Consider the following 20330-nt stretch of genomic DNA (forward strand, 5'->3'; position numbering starts at 1 on the left):
TCATCTTCATAATCAACAAAAATAATCTTTTTTTCCCTTTATCAATATAATCATTTTCTTCGACATAAATTACCTCATTCAAAACATTAACTTTTTCCCAACGCATAAAAGGATTTGTAACGGAAGCATAATCAAAATATTATGATCACTTGAATAACTATAATCATTATCAAATAAAGATGCCATAATATGGTAAAGAGGAGTTCCTTTTTTGATCTTTATAACGTTCAAAATGAAAGAATGAAATGGGTGAAGATGCTGGAGTAATTTTGTTGTAATAGGTAGTTAAAACATTAATTATGGTCCCAACAATGTTTCATTGTGGGTACGAATTCTCCCCATAATGCTTCATTGTCAGTACGAATTTTCCCAGTAATGTTTCATTAAAATTATATTATTAATTTAATTTATTATGTTTTTTTTGTTTTAATATTAATTTATTATTATTCGAAATCATTTGAACTATTATTAAAATAATATATTTATATTATATTATTAATTATATTATAATATTAATTGATTTTATTTTTATTATTTAATATTGTTTTATTATTATTCAAAATTATTTGAGTTATTGTTAAATTAAAATATAGTATTAATTATATTATATTATTAATTAAATTTGATATTACTTAAATTATAATATTAATAAAATTAAATTAAATTATTAATTTCAATGCATAATAAAACTAAATTAGAACCAAAAAATTTAAACAAATTTATAATAAAATAAAATTCCTATTTATCATGTCAAATTAATATGAAATAAAATTGAGTTACAATATCAATTTCAATATATAATAAAATTGATTTATTATTGAATTTATTTCGAAGGTTATATATCTTTGAAATGGGTAATGACTAATGATCAAGGAAGTTTCCATTGTTGAACCGGTATGACCACCTCTACTATAATTGATAGGTGATGTGTTCGAATCATGATACTCGATTTTACCGTTTTGGTGTGTCTTTTGAAAAATAAACTCCCCACAATGAATCATTGCGGGAAACTGTTATATCCACCTCACCTAGCCACCTTCAAAATGAAGAATAAACTCTCAACAATAATTGAATTGTGGCGGAATAAATGAAGCATTACGTGGTACATAATCCCGTCAATGTTTCATTACCGTGGAGAGGAAAATTATGTACATTTTCCCCGCTATGTTTCATTACGGGAAAGATAATATTACTTGTTCTATTCAAAATATTTGAGAAAATTCAATAAGTTGTAAGCATTTGTTTTTCATCCATATCAAACCGATAGAAAAACTTTCCGAAATTATTTTTCTTTAATACCTCGAACAAAGCCAACACGAACATTGCTTCACCACCATCAAACACCCGATGTCGAATGTCACGTAAAACATTACCTATGTCTTGATTAGTAAAACCAACATTTTCTAATTCACCGAGAGCTTCCCCCATTACTTTCAACACTTTTGTGGGTTCGATTCCCGATTTGTTCAACGTCTCAATTAAAGATCGGGAGACCGGACCTATATTACGTGATCTTTGCATGAATTTTACTTTGTTTGGGATAATCATTTGATTATTGTGTACTAACTCTAATGGGGAATTGAAAACATGACTCCATTTTCGATAATAAGTTAATACAAATGGGGAGAAGTTATTTACTAATCTAATTTGTCACAACCACGTGCATTTCTACGTGGGAGAAACCAACTGAAAAAAACACTCATACCACCTATGCTAAAAGAAACTCCAAATACTCGGGGTTGCATAATCCACTATTAGGACACTTGTTTGGCATAAACAAAGAGGTGTTGGATTAACCGGAATAAATCCAACATCTTCCAATCATAATGAGCCTCATTACTATGATAAACTGAAAGAAACTCTGGGCACACTTCAAGGTCATCTCTCTAATTAATAGAAACGTTATTATTTTGGGGCAAAGAACCATAATCATACTGTTCGCTCACCTGCTTCATTCGGCTTGTAAAATCCATGATTAAATAATAAATATAGAATCCAAATGAAAGTCTCTATCAAAATTATAATCTATATTACCACTCGAAATAGGGAAAAGTGATTCTCTGAGACTATGAAATCAAGAATGTAGTCGAGGTTTACTTAGGTTTTGTTGGTCATTTTTAAAATAGGCACTGTTTGGCAGTTCAAAGAAAATATGAAAAATAAATTCTATCATTTGAACAATTCCAAGTCTCTGTTGTGTATTCAAAAAAAATATGATATTCAAGCCTTTGACTATCTTCACTAGGTAAGTAGACACCGAGAATAAGCACCACCTCAATTTCATTCGTTAAACTACTTCTAATGCTAGTATTGATATTGCTCACTTTTTTGAAACCATAACTATAAAAAATTGACAAACTCCATGATGATACTCTTCTTTTTCATGAACCAATTTTATTGCTTTGAACATACCTATAAGATTTTTATAAGTAAATGATTCTAATTGAGCAATTTGCGAATAATGATAAATTTTTAAATACATAAAACAAAGAAAATAAGCTATTAGAAACAAATAAAACGGAGGCAATTGAAGAACACACTCTTGAAAAAATAGAACTATTTGTTAATTAATTCACTTTAGTAAAAAATACAAGCACATACCTAGAATATATATAGATACAACTAAAAATTAAATTGGTGTACTTCACTACAACGCCTATTCTCAACTTTCTAATCAAACCCACACACTTATCAAGTGTATTAATTGGAACAAACTTAGCCAAGTATAACTAGCATTGACTTGATAAACAACTCCCACATAAAATAGAAAACTAATTTTGAAATAAAAATTAAAGTAACATGTGAATGTGTTAAATTACTTATTGACAATTATCTTGAGGTGTGGTTTTGAAAAAAAAATCAAAGTGGCATATGAATGTCTTGAATTATTTTTTGCCAAAGATATTGGAGGGTGACCGTTTAAAACTTCGTTGTTATTAACAATAAAGAACTAAACATGTTACCGTTGCATTAAAATTTGTAAAGACAAAAATATTTTTTCATATTTTTACTTTATACTTATAAGCAATATAATCATTCTAAAAAAATGATTTTATTAACATCAACATCATTTTAATTTTGAAAAAAATGTTGAATTGAATTTGTAAAAAAATAAAATCATGAGGAGAATGAAGTATTTCATCTTTTCTTCAAATTTTGAAACAACAACCTCGGCAATGTAAATGAGCATTGGTGTTTTCATCAACATTCGTTATGAATTAAGAAACAAATTTTTAAAATATGATGTGTGTTGGCCCTTATTTTTCATTTCAAGATCGAAAAAACAGAGTTAAATAATTATAATTTTTTATCCTAAGATAAAAATACCATTTTACATGTTTTTATCTTATACTTCATAAAAAAAAATCATTCTAAAAATGAATTTATTAATGTCAATATCATTCTAATATTTAGAAAAAATGTTGGATCAGATTTAGAAAGAAAAATTGTGAGAAGATGAGAAACTTTCTTTGTTTCTACGAATTTCAATATGATGAACTCGTCAATGTAAATGAGCATTAAAGTTTTCATCAAAATTTGTTATGAATTAAAAACAATTTCTAAGAAATGATGGGTGTTAGCCTTAATTTTTTAGCAATCAAGTTGAAATCGGGTCAACATAGAACAAATCGGGTTAAATAATTTGGATATCTTATAATTTTTTATGTTTATTTTTTAGACTTTGGTTGTTGATTTCAAATTATAAAGGTGGACAAGATTTCAATCAAACAATGGAAAAACGGTAATATGGGGACGACGAAGTAAGGTAACACAAAGGAAGATTAAAATAATTTCAGAATTATTTTAAAACTTATATAATTTGAACGTCCCTGAACTATAGGCTGTTTATTGTCTAAGTCCATATCCTATTTTTCTAAATATTGTGATCCTTAAACTTTTAATTTTTTCTGATTCGTATCCTTCCGTTAAAAATCAACTAACAGACGTTAGTCAACGCTTACGTTGCAGAAAAAAAAATTAAAAAATTATAATCTGAGTTGTAATCTTTTAAAACAAATTTAAGTTAAGTCAATTTAAATTAAAAATAAAACATTCACACTTTACACTCGCTAAGCTGCGTATTAACAAAGAGTGCTCGAGAATTAGGGTTCCAGAGCCATTTGGGATTTTCTTTATTCACTAAGCCTGGTGCAGGTGTAAAGTTAGAGGAAAAAGGCATCAGGACGAGGTGCAGCTTGTGTTTGATGTATGGTCATAATAAGTCCACTTGTTTGACATCAAAGGAAAAATGTGATGAAAGACAGAAGCAAGAAGCTAAGGCAAAAAAGGCTCAAGCAGCAGCAACAAAGGCACAAGCAGTAGAAAATGTAATTTATAATTTTTTTTAAGTTAAGACAAAATCTCTTGTTAACTACATTGTACTTATAATTTTTTTTGCTTCAAACTATAAGGGATGAAGAAGGCATCAAGTTAAAAAAAATAAGAACGAGCAACCTACAAATGAAGGGGGACAGCCTAAGAGGAAGAGAGGAAAGCCACCCAAGGCAAAAAATGTTGAAGTTCTACCTCCACCTCCTCCACTTCCACCAGCTGGTGTAGGTGTTTACATGTTAAAAGATGGTCACACATATTTCTCAACAACAAGAGAAACAATCAGAGTCTCATCACAACCAACAGGAAGTGTTTCTAATTTGCCATCCGCAGCAAAGGCCAAACCAAGTTCTAATCAGTCTTAATGAAATAGTTTCATTTTAATGTTCACAACTGAAGTAGTTTATCTTAGCTTTTAGATGTTCAGTATTAGTATTTTTGAGTGTTGATTTCAGTTGTGGTCTTTTTGAATGCTATTATTTGTCTTCCACTGTTAAACAAGAATATATTTTGGATGTTAATTTAAATGTGATATTGTTGAATGTCCGATTTATGTTGTGAAAATCATTAGTCTAATTTTTGATTGCAATTCAAGCACAATACAAATAAACAACAAATTTTATGAGATATTAACACTTTAATTTTATGAGAAATTGCCACGTAAGCATTAGCCACATAAGCATCTGCCACGTAAGCATTGACTAACGTCTTGTAGTTGATTTTTAACGGAAGGATGCGAATAAGAAAAGTTGAAAGTTTAAGGATCGAAATATTGAGAAAAATAGGATAGGAGCTAGACAATAAACAACCTATAATTGAGGGACGTTTGAATTACTTATCCATATATATAGTTATGAGTAAATCTTGGCATACATAAAAACTCAATACAAACTCACGACATGATTTATAAGAGCCACTTGCACTGTTGCACATATCTCTTTATCATTTTAGTTTTTTATAATTTTTAAAATTGTGCTGCTATAACTTTAAAAACCTTTTTATAAAACACAACATTTATTTGTTTTATGAATATAGTACTTTTCTTGCCTACCTGATTTTAAAGTGGTTTTTTTATTTTATTTTAATATTATATTTGAAAAGTGATGTTTTTTTCGTGTTTATTTTTTGCATGTTTATGATAGGTGGATAATTTATTATCTTCCACATAATTAATTTTTCTTAAATGAGATAACTTATGTTACTTTAAAAATTTATTGTTTCACTTTTCAAAAGTTAAAGTATGCATTTTTGGTAAAAAGATTTGGGAAATTCTTGATGGTACCCTCGTAGAATTGGTTTTTTTCAATGGTACCATCGCATTGTTGACTTCTATCGATGGTACGCTCGTACGTTTAATTTACTCTCTATGGTACACTCGTGTACTTTTGATTTACTCTCTATTGATTTCAGACTGTAAAACAAATTGTATATTTGAAATCCTTGCGAAAAGTTACGTAAAATAGACCCTTAAATCATGTAAAACGGAGTCAAAATGAACGAGATATATTCAAACTTCATAACCAAACTTTGATCATTAATATCTCACTCATTTTGACTCCGTTTTATATGATTTAAGGGTCTATTTTATGTAAGTTTTCGCAAGGATTTAAAATATACAATTTGTTTTACAGTCTGAAATCAATAGAGAGTAGATCAAAAGTACACGAGTGTACAATAGAGAGTAAATTAAAAGTACGAGGGTACCACTTGTAGAAGTCAAAAATGCCATAGTACCATTGAGAAAAGCCAATTCTATGAGGGTACCATCAAGAATTTCCCAAAAGATTTTAATTATGAAATATGTTCATGAAGTAAAATAAATTTATATTTCATTCCAGCGCAATAAGACTAGATGCCAAGATTTATTGTATATATAGTTATATACGTACGCCAAGATTTACTGTATATATAGTTATATATACCTTTGAATTCAAAAGTACCGCCTGATAATTAGTAAGATTTTTTACTCTTGAAAATATTGAAATCTATGCGGCTACCATATGTTTCTCAGTATTGAATAAATAGTCATGCACAAACATTATCTTTTCTTTCTCAGGTTAAAATTAACCTTGGAAAAACATTATCCTCCTTTCTAAACGATTTGGATAGACAAATAGTTTACAAGACAACCTATTTATAGAATAGAGAGTTAAAGATAAATGGTCAACATTGTAAAATAAAATCGAAATAGAAATAGAAATATGAATGGAGGGTTGAATGCAATACTGATAAATTTAAATCTTAATTCAACAACTAATTAAAGATTTAAGTATATCAGCAGAGTAAGATGCAAAGTAAGTTATGAACACTTGTAGTTTAACTTCACAAAATAAAAGGTTTATTTATTTTGCTACAACCTCGAAAAATAATTCTCGAGTTTCGTTTCTCTAGGAATACACTTGTGTTTCACTCCCTTGGTGTTCTCTCTGTTTGATCTTCTCAGATTCACTCAACTTACATTATGGCTCAAGATTTGGTTTCTATACTTATATCAGAGTTTAACCTAACTTGGTCACCACGGCATCTGCAGATCTATAAAGTAGACTTTCGCTTTTGCGGCTATTTTACTGAGTACAGTCCATGTAACATTCCTAAAATGCTATTCAACGGTTGTTACATTGTATGAAAAGCAACCCAGGAACATACTATTTTGAGTACAACAGAAGTGAATGAATAGTGATTTGTCTCCTTTCCAAGTAGCTATCCACGACTTTGTGTATACATGAGCTTCAAGATGTAGGTTTGGTAGGTCTGCTACAAAACATCTTTTCTGCAGCATTCCTAAGGTTGAACATCTTATCTGCCATAGGATTAATTTGATGTGGAATCAAATCTTATCCAATATCTCCAGTGAAAGTGACATAGGGACATCATAACTTGCCGTCAAATGCAAACTTGCTGTCATGACCTTGCAACTGTCTGCCTTGTGTAGTACTATTGTCAACCATCTTGACAGTAGCAATCTTTTATTCTTACTGTCATTTATCTTCGTGCTTTGGGGCATGAAAATTGTGAATTGAACTTCTTCCAAGTATACAAATATTACAATTGACAGTAATAAAATGATACTGCAAAGACATAATCTGGTTGTAACAGTATATTCTACTTAGATAAATCTAAGTACATGAAAATGTTAAGCTGACTGTTGTGTATCACCCATAAATTCTAACAATTGACTAAATATAAAACATTCTCTATTATAAGTCATAAAATAATGGTATCTCAAATTAGTTAGAATTATTCTCAAACACATAGAAACTTAGGAAAATATATTTTCCACATCCTAAACACAACTTGGTGGCCAGAAACTTCAATTTCAATTTCAAGAAATTCATTCAAATCAAATTTGATTTCTTGATTCACATCTTTTTCCGAATTTTTGATGCTTTTGCTTTCATTTTTGATTTTTTTTTTTACTTTTTATAGTTGAAATCTACTTATATATATATAATAAGACAACCAAGGGCAAAAGTTGTCAAGAAAATGGTCACGAAAAGTCGAATATGCCCCTATGTATCTCATAATTAAAGGAAAGCCATTGATTAATGCATTTATTACATTTAAACTATTAAATACTGTTGAATGATTATGTTCCTTTGTTATGTTAATTATATTTATTACATTCATACTCACCCATTTATAACAGCGTCATTATTTAATTATTTTTAACACATGGTTAAATAGTCCTGATTAATTACTTTGCGCCAAAAAAATTCTTTTTGAATTAGAATTATGTCATTGAACTCTACAATGCGCTTGTGACCTAAAATAGACCATAAAATAAGAGTGAAAGAGTTCATCTATATACAGTTGATCAGTAAATAATTTAGTGATTTTGAATTGCACATTAAATTTATTTAGCTTGATAAGCGAGAATAAGTAGTTAGACTTGAGAAATACAAGAACCAGAACGAGATGTATCAAACTTGACAAATATGGCCAAGTTTTGTTCAAGTGGCCAAGAGTTAGACTTAAAATCAAGTTACGTGTCATGCAAATAATGTAAAAATCAATGATAGATAAATAATTGTCATAAAAATTTCTTAAAAAAGCATGTAATATATAGATACGTTTTCATTAATAATAGAGTAATAGATGATCAATTAAAGGTGATGAATGTATCTTCCAGTCAACGAGTGACAAACTGTAAGTATATATTAAAGAGTTTAAAATTAGTGCCGGCTATGCATGTTCCCTTGATAAAGCTCAATTAATTGTCATCTGTCATATGATTGTATCAAATCAATTTGACCTAAAATCAATTTTAACTATCGAATTTTGATTAAACAATCTACTGGACAAATTAATATCAGTATAAACGTCTTTGTATACAAATTATGTTGTGTTAGTTCAAGTTGAATAAAAATATTATTAACATTATTAGTTGAATTTTAAAATAAATTTATATTCATAAAATTATAAATGAAATATATTATACAAAAGTTAAATTAAAACCAAAATACATAATTTTAAAATAAATATTTATTATAAACTACGGGCCCGTGCCTCGCACGGGCTTTTATGCTAGTTCTACATATAAAGTAGTGATTATATGTTCTTATTTATTTTTTTATTTATTTTTTGCACCGTATGAGTAACTTACCGTAAAGTTTTCATAAGTTTAAAAAATTGATTTAACCTTCTTCCAAAATTATATTATAATTATGAATTTTTATAGGTGGTGAAGAAGATTTGGCAGAAGAAAGAGAAGGTAAGAAAAGGAATATCATCCAATGATCAAAGGCGTGAAGTATCTTTTTTCTTCATATTTCATATTTAATAAAGAGTAAAAAGTTTAAATAAACAAAATAGCGATGTATAACAAAGTGGAAACAAAATATACACAGAATATTCTCTATATAGAGGGAGGGGAGAACAAATACTCACACATTAGGTGTTGGGTAAATAAACATATAACAATAAATAACAACAAATAACACGACTATTATAGCGGAATTCTAACTAGGCGAAAAAACTCCTGACGGAAAAGAAGAGAGGGAGTAGTAAATAAAATAGCTCAAATAAACTATTTTTTAAATATTTAAAACCATTTTCTTCATAATCGAAAAGTAAATAAAATAGCTAAAATTTAAAGCTAAAAGATATAGTTTTAAATAATCTATCTATCTAGATTTGGTTATATAATAAAAGTAATAACATTTGACGAGATAAATAACAATCAACTTTACTTTTTTATTACATTCTTAAAAATTACTAAATTAAAAACTATATATTTACCTAGAAAGACGGTTAACTTCAAATGTTTTACTTTTCATTTATTCTTTTAAGTTGAGTAAAGATTTCGAGTTTATCCAAGCAGGGCATATCATTCTACGACAGTTTACACTTTACATGCAACAAAAAATCAACCTAATAAATTACTAAGAGAATATCAACTCAAAACATGTCTTCCCCCTTCTAACAGACAATATGAAACCAACTCAAAGCAAAAACATGTCTTACCCTACTTGATATTACACCAGCAGCAAAAATAAGCAAATCTGGAAACACTTTTCAGTGTTTCCACAACAAACATGTCTGATTACAAGAAAGGTAGCCATATGTCAATGATATATTGATAAAAAAGTTCATAAATCTTGATCATTTCAAACCTAATGCGAAGGACAACTTTGGTCGTGACTTGTTCTTGCCCAACAACTTCATTTGGTTTGACTTTTCCTCCTCTTCTTGTTGTTTCTTCCTTCGCAGAGCCTCTTCTTTTTGTCTTTGAAGCTCTTCCAACTCTCTGTAACGTTCTTCCTCCCTCCGTTGTTGCTCTAAGGCTTCTCTTCTTTGAGCTTCTTCCACCCTCCTGCGGTTCTCCTCAATCATCCTTTCCAGCTCTTCTTTCTCTTTTCGCATTTTTTCCTGAACACAGAAATAAGGCTATAGTCATTCAAACACACTTGCAGAATCATTGCCTCACAATTCTTGTAATCGCTAAATTTGTGCCAGCACATCAAAAGCAAAAACAATCAATATGCTTTCAATAAAAACTACTTGGACTCCGTTTCTTTGGCGGAAATATAACTAGATTTTGAAAAATAATTGCAGTCTGACAATTATAAAAGCCTCTCAAAGTAGCAAACACTTGCCTCTTTTCTTTTAGCCTCGACAACAGCAGCTTCCTTCTCTTTCTCAAGTTGAGCTGCAACCTCATCTATTAACTTCTTCCGACCCTCGACCAGTCTTGTTTTTATTTCCATCTGAATCTCCTCAGAATTCAAGCTTTCTTCAACTTTCTTCCGAATTGCTTCCTCCACTCTCTTTGCAGTTTCTTCTTCCAGCAATTTTAATTCTGCCTCCTGCTGGCGCCTGATAGAAGAAACACAAAATTAACACAAAAGCTGCCACTAATCAAATGAGGGAGCCAGTGCTTTCTTCGCAGCCATCAGCCATGTACGGCTTTTTGCTTGAAGACAATTTATAACCACCATTTGTACTCTCTTCATTAATTCTAACTAGCGACAAACTAACCTTCAAGTCGACAAAGGCATTATAGATATGCTTATGCCTTTCAGGAATACCTCTAACACATTCCTGAGCCAAAGAATTGAGTTTGAAAACTGATCAACAGTAGAAAAAATGCACCCAATTTGTTCATCAAGTATTTCAAGTTGAACTATAGTAGTATCTTCCTTCAAAAGCCTGTGGAGAAGAGTGTCAAGTAAACTGTGGCATTTTTTAACATTGATTACCAGGTAGTTCGGTCTCTAAACCACAACTTTATGACAAAAGCAAAAACCATCCCTCAGGCATAGAAGCAACTACTAATGCACTGCTATCCACCACTGTAAGTATATATCTTGTCATGTATCAGTAGCATTCCAACTCCGGTCAGTTAATCCCGAATTTAATATTATCAAAAGCTTGATATTTGCCGACTTGATTTCAAACTTAAAAAAAGAGTAAATGCTTCTATACCATGCCTGTCTAACCCAATATCACAATACCGTCTCCACCAAGGACCATAAGCTTATACAAGTTACAGCCACTAGTTTAACTTATTCTCTTTCTTTCAGTGTACCATATAGGATTACAGGTGTCACAAAAATGAGCAGCCTTTGGGACCACGAAAGTGTCAGTTGAATGTGTAAGAAATGCTCAAAATTCAGAAACATTACAGATGAAAGTACAGGGAAATATAACTGATGAAATTTACATATAAATCAAGACAAAGGAAAAGTGGGAAGGTAATATAGAAGTACAAATATTTAATTAATCAGTGATCAGGATAAATCAAATAACCTTTCAACTACAAAGCAAGCATAATTTTATTAGCTGCTAATCAAATTTATATCATTTGGGCAGTAAATCATATCTTCAAGCCCTAAACAAATAAGAAAGCAAAAACATGCTGTTTCTAAATCATTCAGAATCACTGATTCAATATCTATATACATGAATGCAAGATAATAAAAAAAAATTATAAATTCCTGACAGTGCATCAGAGACAACAAACTTGCTGGGCAGCAGAAAAGATAAAGTAAAGCATAACTTAAAGAGGCAAGTTGAAGTCAGCAATACAACGTACCTATCATCATTTTAAAAAGCACTTTTACAATGCATTAAGCAAGATGTAGCAGAAAAAAATAACCTATTTACTATTTAGGAAGAGAAAGTAATTTGCCTAATTTATTCTAGTTTAATATATATATGTTCTCAACGCAAAAGTAAGCGATTTCATACGGTGATTGTCTAGGCTAATATCACAATGCATCTCCACCAAAGTGCTTTTAGCTAACATATACAATACAGCTAGGAGATATTTTAAATATTCTCTTTCTTCTACTTCCTATTGTTTACCACAAAACTGTGGCAGGAAACATCTTTCCCATATTCTATCAACTAATACTAAAATCTAAGTCTTTTAAGCAGTACATCATATCCTGATCATTAACTGAAACCAATAAAGAGTTCAAACTTTATCCCAATTAAAAAGTCAAAATGAACGCAACAGTAAGAGAAAAATCTTAATAAACTTCTGACAGAATATAATAGATGATAAAATTTCTGGCCAGCATACAAGATCAAGTTATTAGAGTATTATATATTAAGCCAGCAGTACCTCATGCCTAATTGCTCACTACCATAGCAATTACCACATCAATCATTAACAGAACACCTAAGTTCTACAATGCATATTGTAAGCATCTTCTAGTAGAAACAAATAAACCATTAACTAACCAGTGATGAAGAACAACTGCTTGAATTAATTTACAAAACCATTTGTTAAAAACTTTGTAGAAGCACAACAGAAAAAAGTTATATTAATGAGTACAATCACACCAAAAAAAAAAGAGGATGACAAAATCGTGACTTCAGAAAAAAAGTTTATCATTGTCAAAGAATGTAAAAAGTGAAATGACCATAATAATAAAGTGTGACAATGAGAATGTTTTATATACCTTCTCTTCTCTTCTTCATCTTTTTTTGACTTTTCAGTTACATTTTTGAGCTCTAATGACCCAGTACTGGGTGACCTTTTTATAGGAGACAACGATGTAGATATACTTCGTTGTCTTTTATAACGCCTTGGAGTGGCAGAACGACTCCTGCGACGCCTTGGAGTAGGGGAACGACTTTTGCGGCGCCGTGGTGATATTGATCGACTTTTTCGTCTGTATAATAACAATAAAGAGTCAGAACAACTTCCACACACAGCATGAAGAGACCATAGAGTAGCATACCAGCCCATCCCAGCATCTAGCCCAATAATTATAAAAGCATGTACAGTTACCTCATATATTGCTAAGAATAAACTGTGTGCTCCATCTTTTATCACAAGAAACCGCTAATTTGATAATCAACGAAAAGACACCCTCGGCACCCATCACCTGCTCACTTCCCAGAGAAAGGGAAGCAACTGATTTCTTTATATCCTATTAAAAAAATATTTACATGTCCTAGCTTATCCAATTTACATTTGAAACGTTCTTAGACAGGTTAGCTGGAATCTTCCAAAATATTCATTCACTGTTATAATCTCCCGCTAATCAGACATCACATACAGTGTTACTTAAACTTGAGCGGCATAATGTTACATTGGGAACACATTGGAAAAAAAAAACTTGAATAAAGCATGAAGTTCATCAACGGTAAGCATGAAGATTATCAAGATGCTAGTGACACCCTCACGCCAGCAACATATCATGAGGCAATAAGCAAGGTACACAACTTTGAATATCGAACCCATCTGCTAGGACAACTTGAACAAAGAAGTCAATATTATGAGCATATATTACATTACTGCATATAATCTGAATGCGATTGTGTTTGATTGTTAACCACGTGTTAAAATTCATCAATGCCAAAGAATACTCAAAGAAGCAATAATATTTCCAAGACAAGTAGACACGTTACCCATAGCAAATACATATACAATCGATCTGAATATTAAATACTCCATGAAAAATTAAATAATTTACTTATCAATGTGTATCCAGCTAAATGAAGTACTGATTTCACTGAAGCCTTAATACAGATATATGGAATATACTATATACTTCTACCATGACGTTGTTACAATACATAGGTCGGGTACATACCTCCAGGGGCTAGGGGGTAGAGGCGAGGGCTTAGTACAAGGGGAAAAAATAAATTAGGTAAAACAGACAAAAAGATAACTTTAGCTATATTCAAAAATGTACCAAACAGACACACAAACTCTTCTTACTGCCCAACACATAAGCGTGTTAAAATATGAATCTAGTACCACCAACTTTAAGAACTAAAAGATATATATAATTGGAGAAAATATCGAAGCTTTTATCCATCTTTCTTACTATTTAAGTGAGTTAGGATGTACCAACCTCTTGTTAATAAGTTACAGAGATTACATTCATAGTAGCAAAATTATATATTTACAAATTCTTGGTCAATTCATTCAGACCCAAACAACCAAAAGAATAAATCTATTAGCACCCACTCGAAAAATTTAACAAACTAATATAAATTCAGCAAAACCCAAGCTCTTATCAATCTTTCTTATCTCTCATACCAATGAGCTACAATATAACATATAAGATACTTAAATACAATATTATTAGTACTCGATTATTAAAAATCACAAAGCACCCTTTACAAACTAAAACTAAACCTATCCGAATACCCGCATACATGATCATCTATTCCGCAATCCTCTACGACCAAACTGGTCTCATTATAATACAGAAACCTTAAGACATCTGTACTAAGTAATACCATGATTACTAATTTTTATATTACACATGTGAACACAACTTATTATACGATACGAAACGAGAGTCGAGGAAAAAAGAGAGAGTAAAGTAAAGGGTATCACCTGCTATAAGAATAACGAGATCTGCTCCTGTCTCTCCGGCTGCTCCGGCGACGACCCACCGGCGACGGAGACCGTGAGTATTTCCGTCTGTACGACGGTGACCTTGACAAGTCTCTGTCTCTACCCATCTACTCACCTTGATTATGCGTGTGCGCGCGCGCGCGTGTTTTGATGGGAGGATGAGGAACGGAGGCTGCGGAACAAAGCTTGTGGTAATTGGGTTTCTGGTCTCTTTTTGAGAGAGATTGAGAGAGAGACAGAGATTGGGAAGAGAGATCGAAAAAATAGTACTTAAATATTAAATATAAAAGTTTTTATTGATTCATGAATCGGAGGAATTTATTTAGGGTTAATTATCAAAGTGGACAAATGGTATCAAACTCATCACTGACGGGATCTCAAGTGACTCACTAAAGTCGCTTAATAGTATCAAACTTATCAATGCCGTTAAAAAAACTAACTGATGTTTAGACGGAATGACACATTGACTGTAGGGTTTGACATGTGGCATGCCACATAAGTTTTCATGGAAATAAAGTATGCAATCTTTTTACTAAATTAATTTTAGGATATAATTATCTAAATAAATGCATGGAACTAAATTTTAATATATAATTAACTAAACAATTAAGATTAACTTTTATGTTTTTTATTAGATTATAATTATTTTTGAATAATATTGAAATGTTTTCTCTTTTAATAATTATAATTATTATTGTTGGCAAAAAAATATTTTTAAATTTTCTTTTGGAATTTCTTGTACCAAACAAAAACATGAAAATAAAAATATATGTAAATTTAACATATGAAGCAGCATACATTGTTTGAATTTCCAAAAACAACACATAATGTTTAAAGGTTAAATAAAAGATGGATCCAAAAACAAATATTGTGCAAGCTTAATTAATTAAAATGTTAACCGAATGAAAACAAGTTCAAGAAATATCAGTGAACCTAGAATTAAAATGTTAAAATTGTCCAGCAGTCCCATAATCATATTTTTCTGACATTTGTTCTTTCGATGACCACTTTCCCCACATTTGCTGCAATGCATCCTCCTTCTACTATTGAATCTTTGAAGATATGTAGCTACTGTTGACATATGTTTTACTCTTGTTTACTTTCTTTCTTTCTTTCTATTTTCTACATTTTCTTTTTTATTTTCTTTCATTTGTTTTTTCCGGTCTTTTTTATTAACGTGCCACGTCAACCGCCAATGTATCATTCCGTCTAAACTTCCGTTAGGTTTTTTCACGGCAATGATGAGTTTGATACCATAAAGCGACTTTAGTGAGCCACTTGAGACCCCGTAGAGATCAGTGATGAGTTTGATACCATTTGTCCACTTCAGTGATGAGTTTGATAATTAACCCAATTTATTTATCCTCGAGTGATCCTTTATAAAATATTATTACTAAATTATTTAAATATATTAATGATATAGGATTTTATAATAGATGATTTAAAATACATGATTAATATATAACTAGCTTATAGTCCGTGCAATGCACGAGATCTTTTTAATTATTTTATAATTTCTTTTAGTATATTTAAAATGATAAAAAAATTATTTACTAATATAAACCATAATTTTAAATTAAATAAAAAATAGGAAGTTATATTCTTTTTTTAGGCGGAACTATTTGTGCAGTGCTAACCCCTTATCTCGTCCTTTTGGTCACGTCTTAATTTTTGCCCTTTGTCATCGTGCTTGTTTAGTAGCGTTGTTATATTTTTCGCAACATCATGTATTATGATCAGCTCTTTGTTAATATTTTATGTATTTTTGAAATATATTTCATGAAATCGTATACTTGTTTTTTATCACTCTAATATAGATATTAACAAAATTTTACAAAATGATTTTTACAAAGATGAGAGGAGAAATTAGTGAGCCTGATGTAGAGTGATTTATGTCCAAAACCTTGGTCAGTTTTAAATTTGAAAGATTTTGATTTTTTTTTCCCGAATGTTGAAGATTCTGCTATATATAATATTTTTGGTTAATTTATAATTGTATGGGAGAGATTTGTAAGTAATATCAGCTTCTATTACGATAATTTCATGTCTTTCTCTTAATTTTTTTGTTGATATGTATTTCTGTAGCAGAGTTCTATACATGTGACACCAATTTCTATTAGATTATATTTATAAATGTATTTTATATTAGAATTATGATACTTAATGTGATTAATTATTTTTCTAAATATTTTATGGTTCTAAAATTAGAATTGGTAAAGATAGTTTGTTTTGAATTAAGAAAAGAAATCATAATCATGCTTCTTGCATAAATTGTTTTGGATCAACACAAAGTTTTTGTGTTTGTTCCTCACATAAATTCGGCTTGTTAGTTTTAGGGGTTAATTATCTGATTGGGCTCTCACTTCACACCAATATATCATGCGGGGCACTCTCGAATTTGTGGTCTCATTCGAAACACTATTTTCAGAAATTATATCAGTCTTAAAAGTAAAAAGTTAAATTCAAAACCAAATCGACAGTTTGAGAATTGTTACTCATGCAAATTTAACACAGTAGGTTATAGAGATTATGTAGGTACGATTGATTGAATTTCTGGGTCCAAAACATGACTATATATGGATAATTAGTGTTCTTTATAACCCATCTCTTCCACCATCAATTTTACCCATTTTCTGGACGCGGAAATTCAATTAATTGTATCTACATAATCTATATAGCCTACTGTGTTAAAGCCCCATGGGTAACAATTCTTAAACTGTCGATTTGTTTTCGAATTTAACGTTTTATTTTTAGACTGATACAATTTCTGAAAACGGTGTTTCAAATGAGACCGAAAATTCGAGAGTGCCCCGGAAGATATATTGGTGTGAAGTGAGTACCCAATTAGATAATTAACCCTTAATTTTAATACTGTGCATCATATTATTTTTGTTTAATATGTTGTTTAAGAAAATATATTAGAGAAAAATAATTTTCTGACGGTGTGATTTTATATGCTTCTACAATGAAAACTGGTAGAAAATATTTATTTTGGATTAAAAAAATTCATAAACATGTGAAAAGAAGAATTTGTTTTGGATTAAAAAAGGATATTTAGGATTAAAAAAAATCATAAACATGTGAAAAGTAGAGTTTGTTTTGGATTAAGAAAAGGAATCATAAATATATATCCAAGTACATATCAGTTGCCTTACAAGATAGAATAGAATCTTGTTTTAATCTAACGGTGGTTATTTGTTTTGTATACGATCCAACGGATGATAAGCTTTTTTAGTAGGAGGACCATGCAACCAAATTATCTCCCTTATGCTTATTATATATAAGTATATAATAGGAGGTTCGGACATGGAGACCACAAAGTCACAGTCAGGAGAGGTAAGGATAACTTAATCTCAAGCTTGCTAGTTAATGGAGTATGGTACTCGAATTAAAGATGTATGAGACAGTTAATATCATCTCAGTTCAAGAATTTCTGTTAAAAAAATATGTGTACAAAATTAACATGCAGGGACGGATTGAGTGTGGGGGTAGTGAAGGTGCAGGTTCAATTGACTTTTGTTTTACTCGAAATAACACAACCACAAAGTTGATATACCGGTGGCATAACAACTTGATCAGGATGTAAATTTATAATACTTTAATCCCTTCTGTGGGGACCAATATTTTATTGGAGAAGAAATCATATCATTGGAGAAGATCTTATTACAAAATCTTTGAATATAATTGAAATTTGTAATTTAAAGGTGATGAAATTTTCTTATTGATTATATCATACACTCCGAAGAATATATAATGACAGAACTACACTTACAAAATAGAGGGGGTGGTTGTGCGGCCAACCCTTTTACAACGAGGGATTATATATAAGAGATTAGAGTTATGTTGCAAAAGGCCTCTTGGGGAAGTCCAAATTGTGTATGGCCTATCTCTATACATTTTGGGCTTAACTATATTAGGTAGAACTCTAAACCATTAAGGCCTAAATATATTGTGTAGGGCCTAACTCTATACCATTTTGGGACTAACTCTATACAATTTCATGTATCATACTCATGGCTTAAGTATTCAACGAGTTTGATATATAGTAAGCCAATTATTTTGAATATAATATTATGATTTATTTTGGAATTTTATAATATTTGGTCATAAGGAAACTCTTTTCAAATATAATTAGTAAGATAGTAGATTAATGATGATTTTATATGTTTCATAAAAATTGATTTAAATAAAATAACACTCTAAACCTTGAGTTATGTAATGTCATGGTTAAATACAAATATCTATTTATTTAATAGTATATATTAAATAAGACAACTAACTCAACAAAAAATATTCTTTAAAATTTTCACTTGAGCATCAAAATGCAGCTCAACCTTCAAACTTAGTGTAAGCAAGCAAATGAGTGAAGTACGGGCGAAGTTTTTCCTAGAGAATGATCGAGATAATGAGATAAACGTGTGTTGAAAATTTTGAATAATATTTTTGGTTGAGTTAATTTTCTTATTTGATATATACTATTAAACTAGCATAAAAGCCCGTGCGAGGCACGAGCCTCTAGTTTTTACTATGTTTTAAATAATATTCATGTGTCATCATATTGTTCTTGTACCGGCCTTGAGTTTGTATTATGTTTTAAATAATATCCGTGTGTCATCATATTGTTTCGAGCGTAACTATTACATTTTATTTTTTGACAAAATATTGTAATATGAAAAATGTAATATTTGCAACCTAATAGCATTAATAGTAATAATAAGTATTATTCCCTCCGTCCCAATTTATATGACCCTTATTCCTTTTTGGGACATTTCTAAAATAATAAACTTATTGTACTTACTATTTTTAAACACTACTTTTCACTATTACACCCATTACTTCTCTATTTTATACTTTTTTTTATTAAATAAACACTATTACACTCATCACTTACCTCCAGTATCTCAAATCTATTATTAAATTTTGATATGTTCCACCACTTTACCTACTTTCCAACTAAATTTACTCTTTTTTTACTACCTTTTTCTCAATCTCCGTGAAAGTCAAATAATGTCACTTAAACATTTATGTCAGTTGTTCAGTCAATAAATGTATTTATTATGATCTAAATTATTGCGATATTTTGTTAGCATAATAAATGTCCTTAGAATCATGATACACATTATATAGTTTAAGTACATGACTTGAACTTGAGATTATATAATACATCATATTCTTAAAGGTCCCTAGTCGAGTATTATTATATAGGACGATAATAATACATAGATAGACTAGTATGTTGTTTGACAAGATAACCACATCTCATTGGTTATAAGTATGGGGATACTAAAGTCAATACATAGGTACATGTAAGAGTACATGGTACTGGACAGACCCACAGTGAGAATCTTCATGTTTAATAAAGTCATAAGAAAGACTCACAGTGATAATGGTGTAAAGATCCTTTGACTTCAAATCATTATATTTCTATGCGAGGATTAATATACTTTGACTACATTAAAAGTTACCTTTGACCGGGTGATGATAAAAGTGGACATCGGGTATATCACACTACAAGAAAAATCACTAAAAGCGACCACCTAAATGCGGTCGCTTTTAGCTAAAAGCGACCGTAAGTGGTCGCTTTTGATTAAAAGCCACCGCAAACAGGTGGTAGCTTCTAAGGGGGTCGCTTTTATCACTTCCGGTCGCTTTTATATAAAAGCGACCGTTTTTT

General features: G+C 30.4%; 1 protein-coding gene across 2 annotated transcripts; it reads right to left on the reverse strand.

Annotated features, from left to right (window-relative positions):
- Positions 1-9685: 9685 nt before the first annotated feature.
- LOC108202470 (uncharacterized protein At1g10890) lies at positions 9686-14924 on the reverse strand. 2 transcript variants are annotated; one of them, XM_017370863.2, is made up of 4 exons: positions 14636-14924; positions 12741-12953; positions 10428-10647; positions 9686-10200 (listed from the first exon to the last, which is right to left on the reverse strand). In XM_017370863.2, the coding sequence occupies exons 1-4, from the start codon at positions 14761-14763 to the stop codon at positions 9934-9936; spliced, it is 828 nt and encodes a 275-aa protein (XP_017226352.1). In that variant the 5' UTR covers positions 14764-14924; the 3' UTR covers positions 9686-9933. The 2 variants fall into 2 exon arrangements, with proteins under 2 accessions (XP_017226352.1, XP_017226353.1); XM_017370864.2 differs by having other exon boundaries at positions 13073-14922.
- Between the last annotated feature and the right edge of the window lie 5406 nt (positions 14925-20330).

The sequence above is a fragment of the Daucus carota genome, chromosome 9, assembly GCF_001625215.2.
Source record: "Daucus carota subsp. sativus chromosome 9, DH1 v3.0, whole genome shotgun sequence".
NCBI classification, from domain to species: domain Eukaryota; kingdom Viridiplantae; phylum Streptophyta; class Magnoliopsida; order Apiales; family Apiaceae; genus Daucus; species Daucus carota.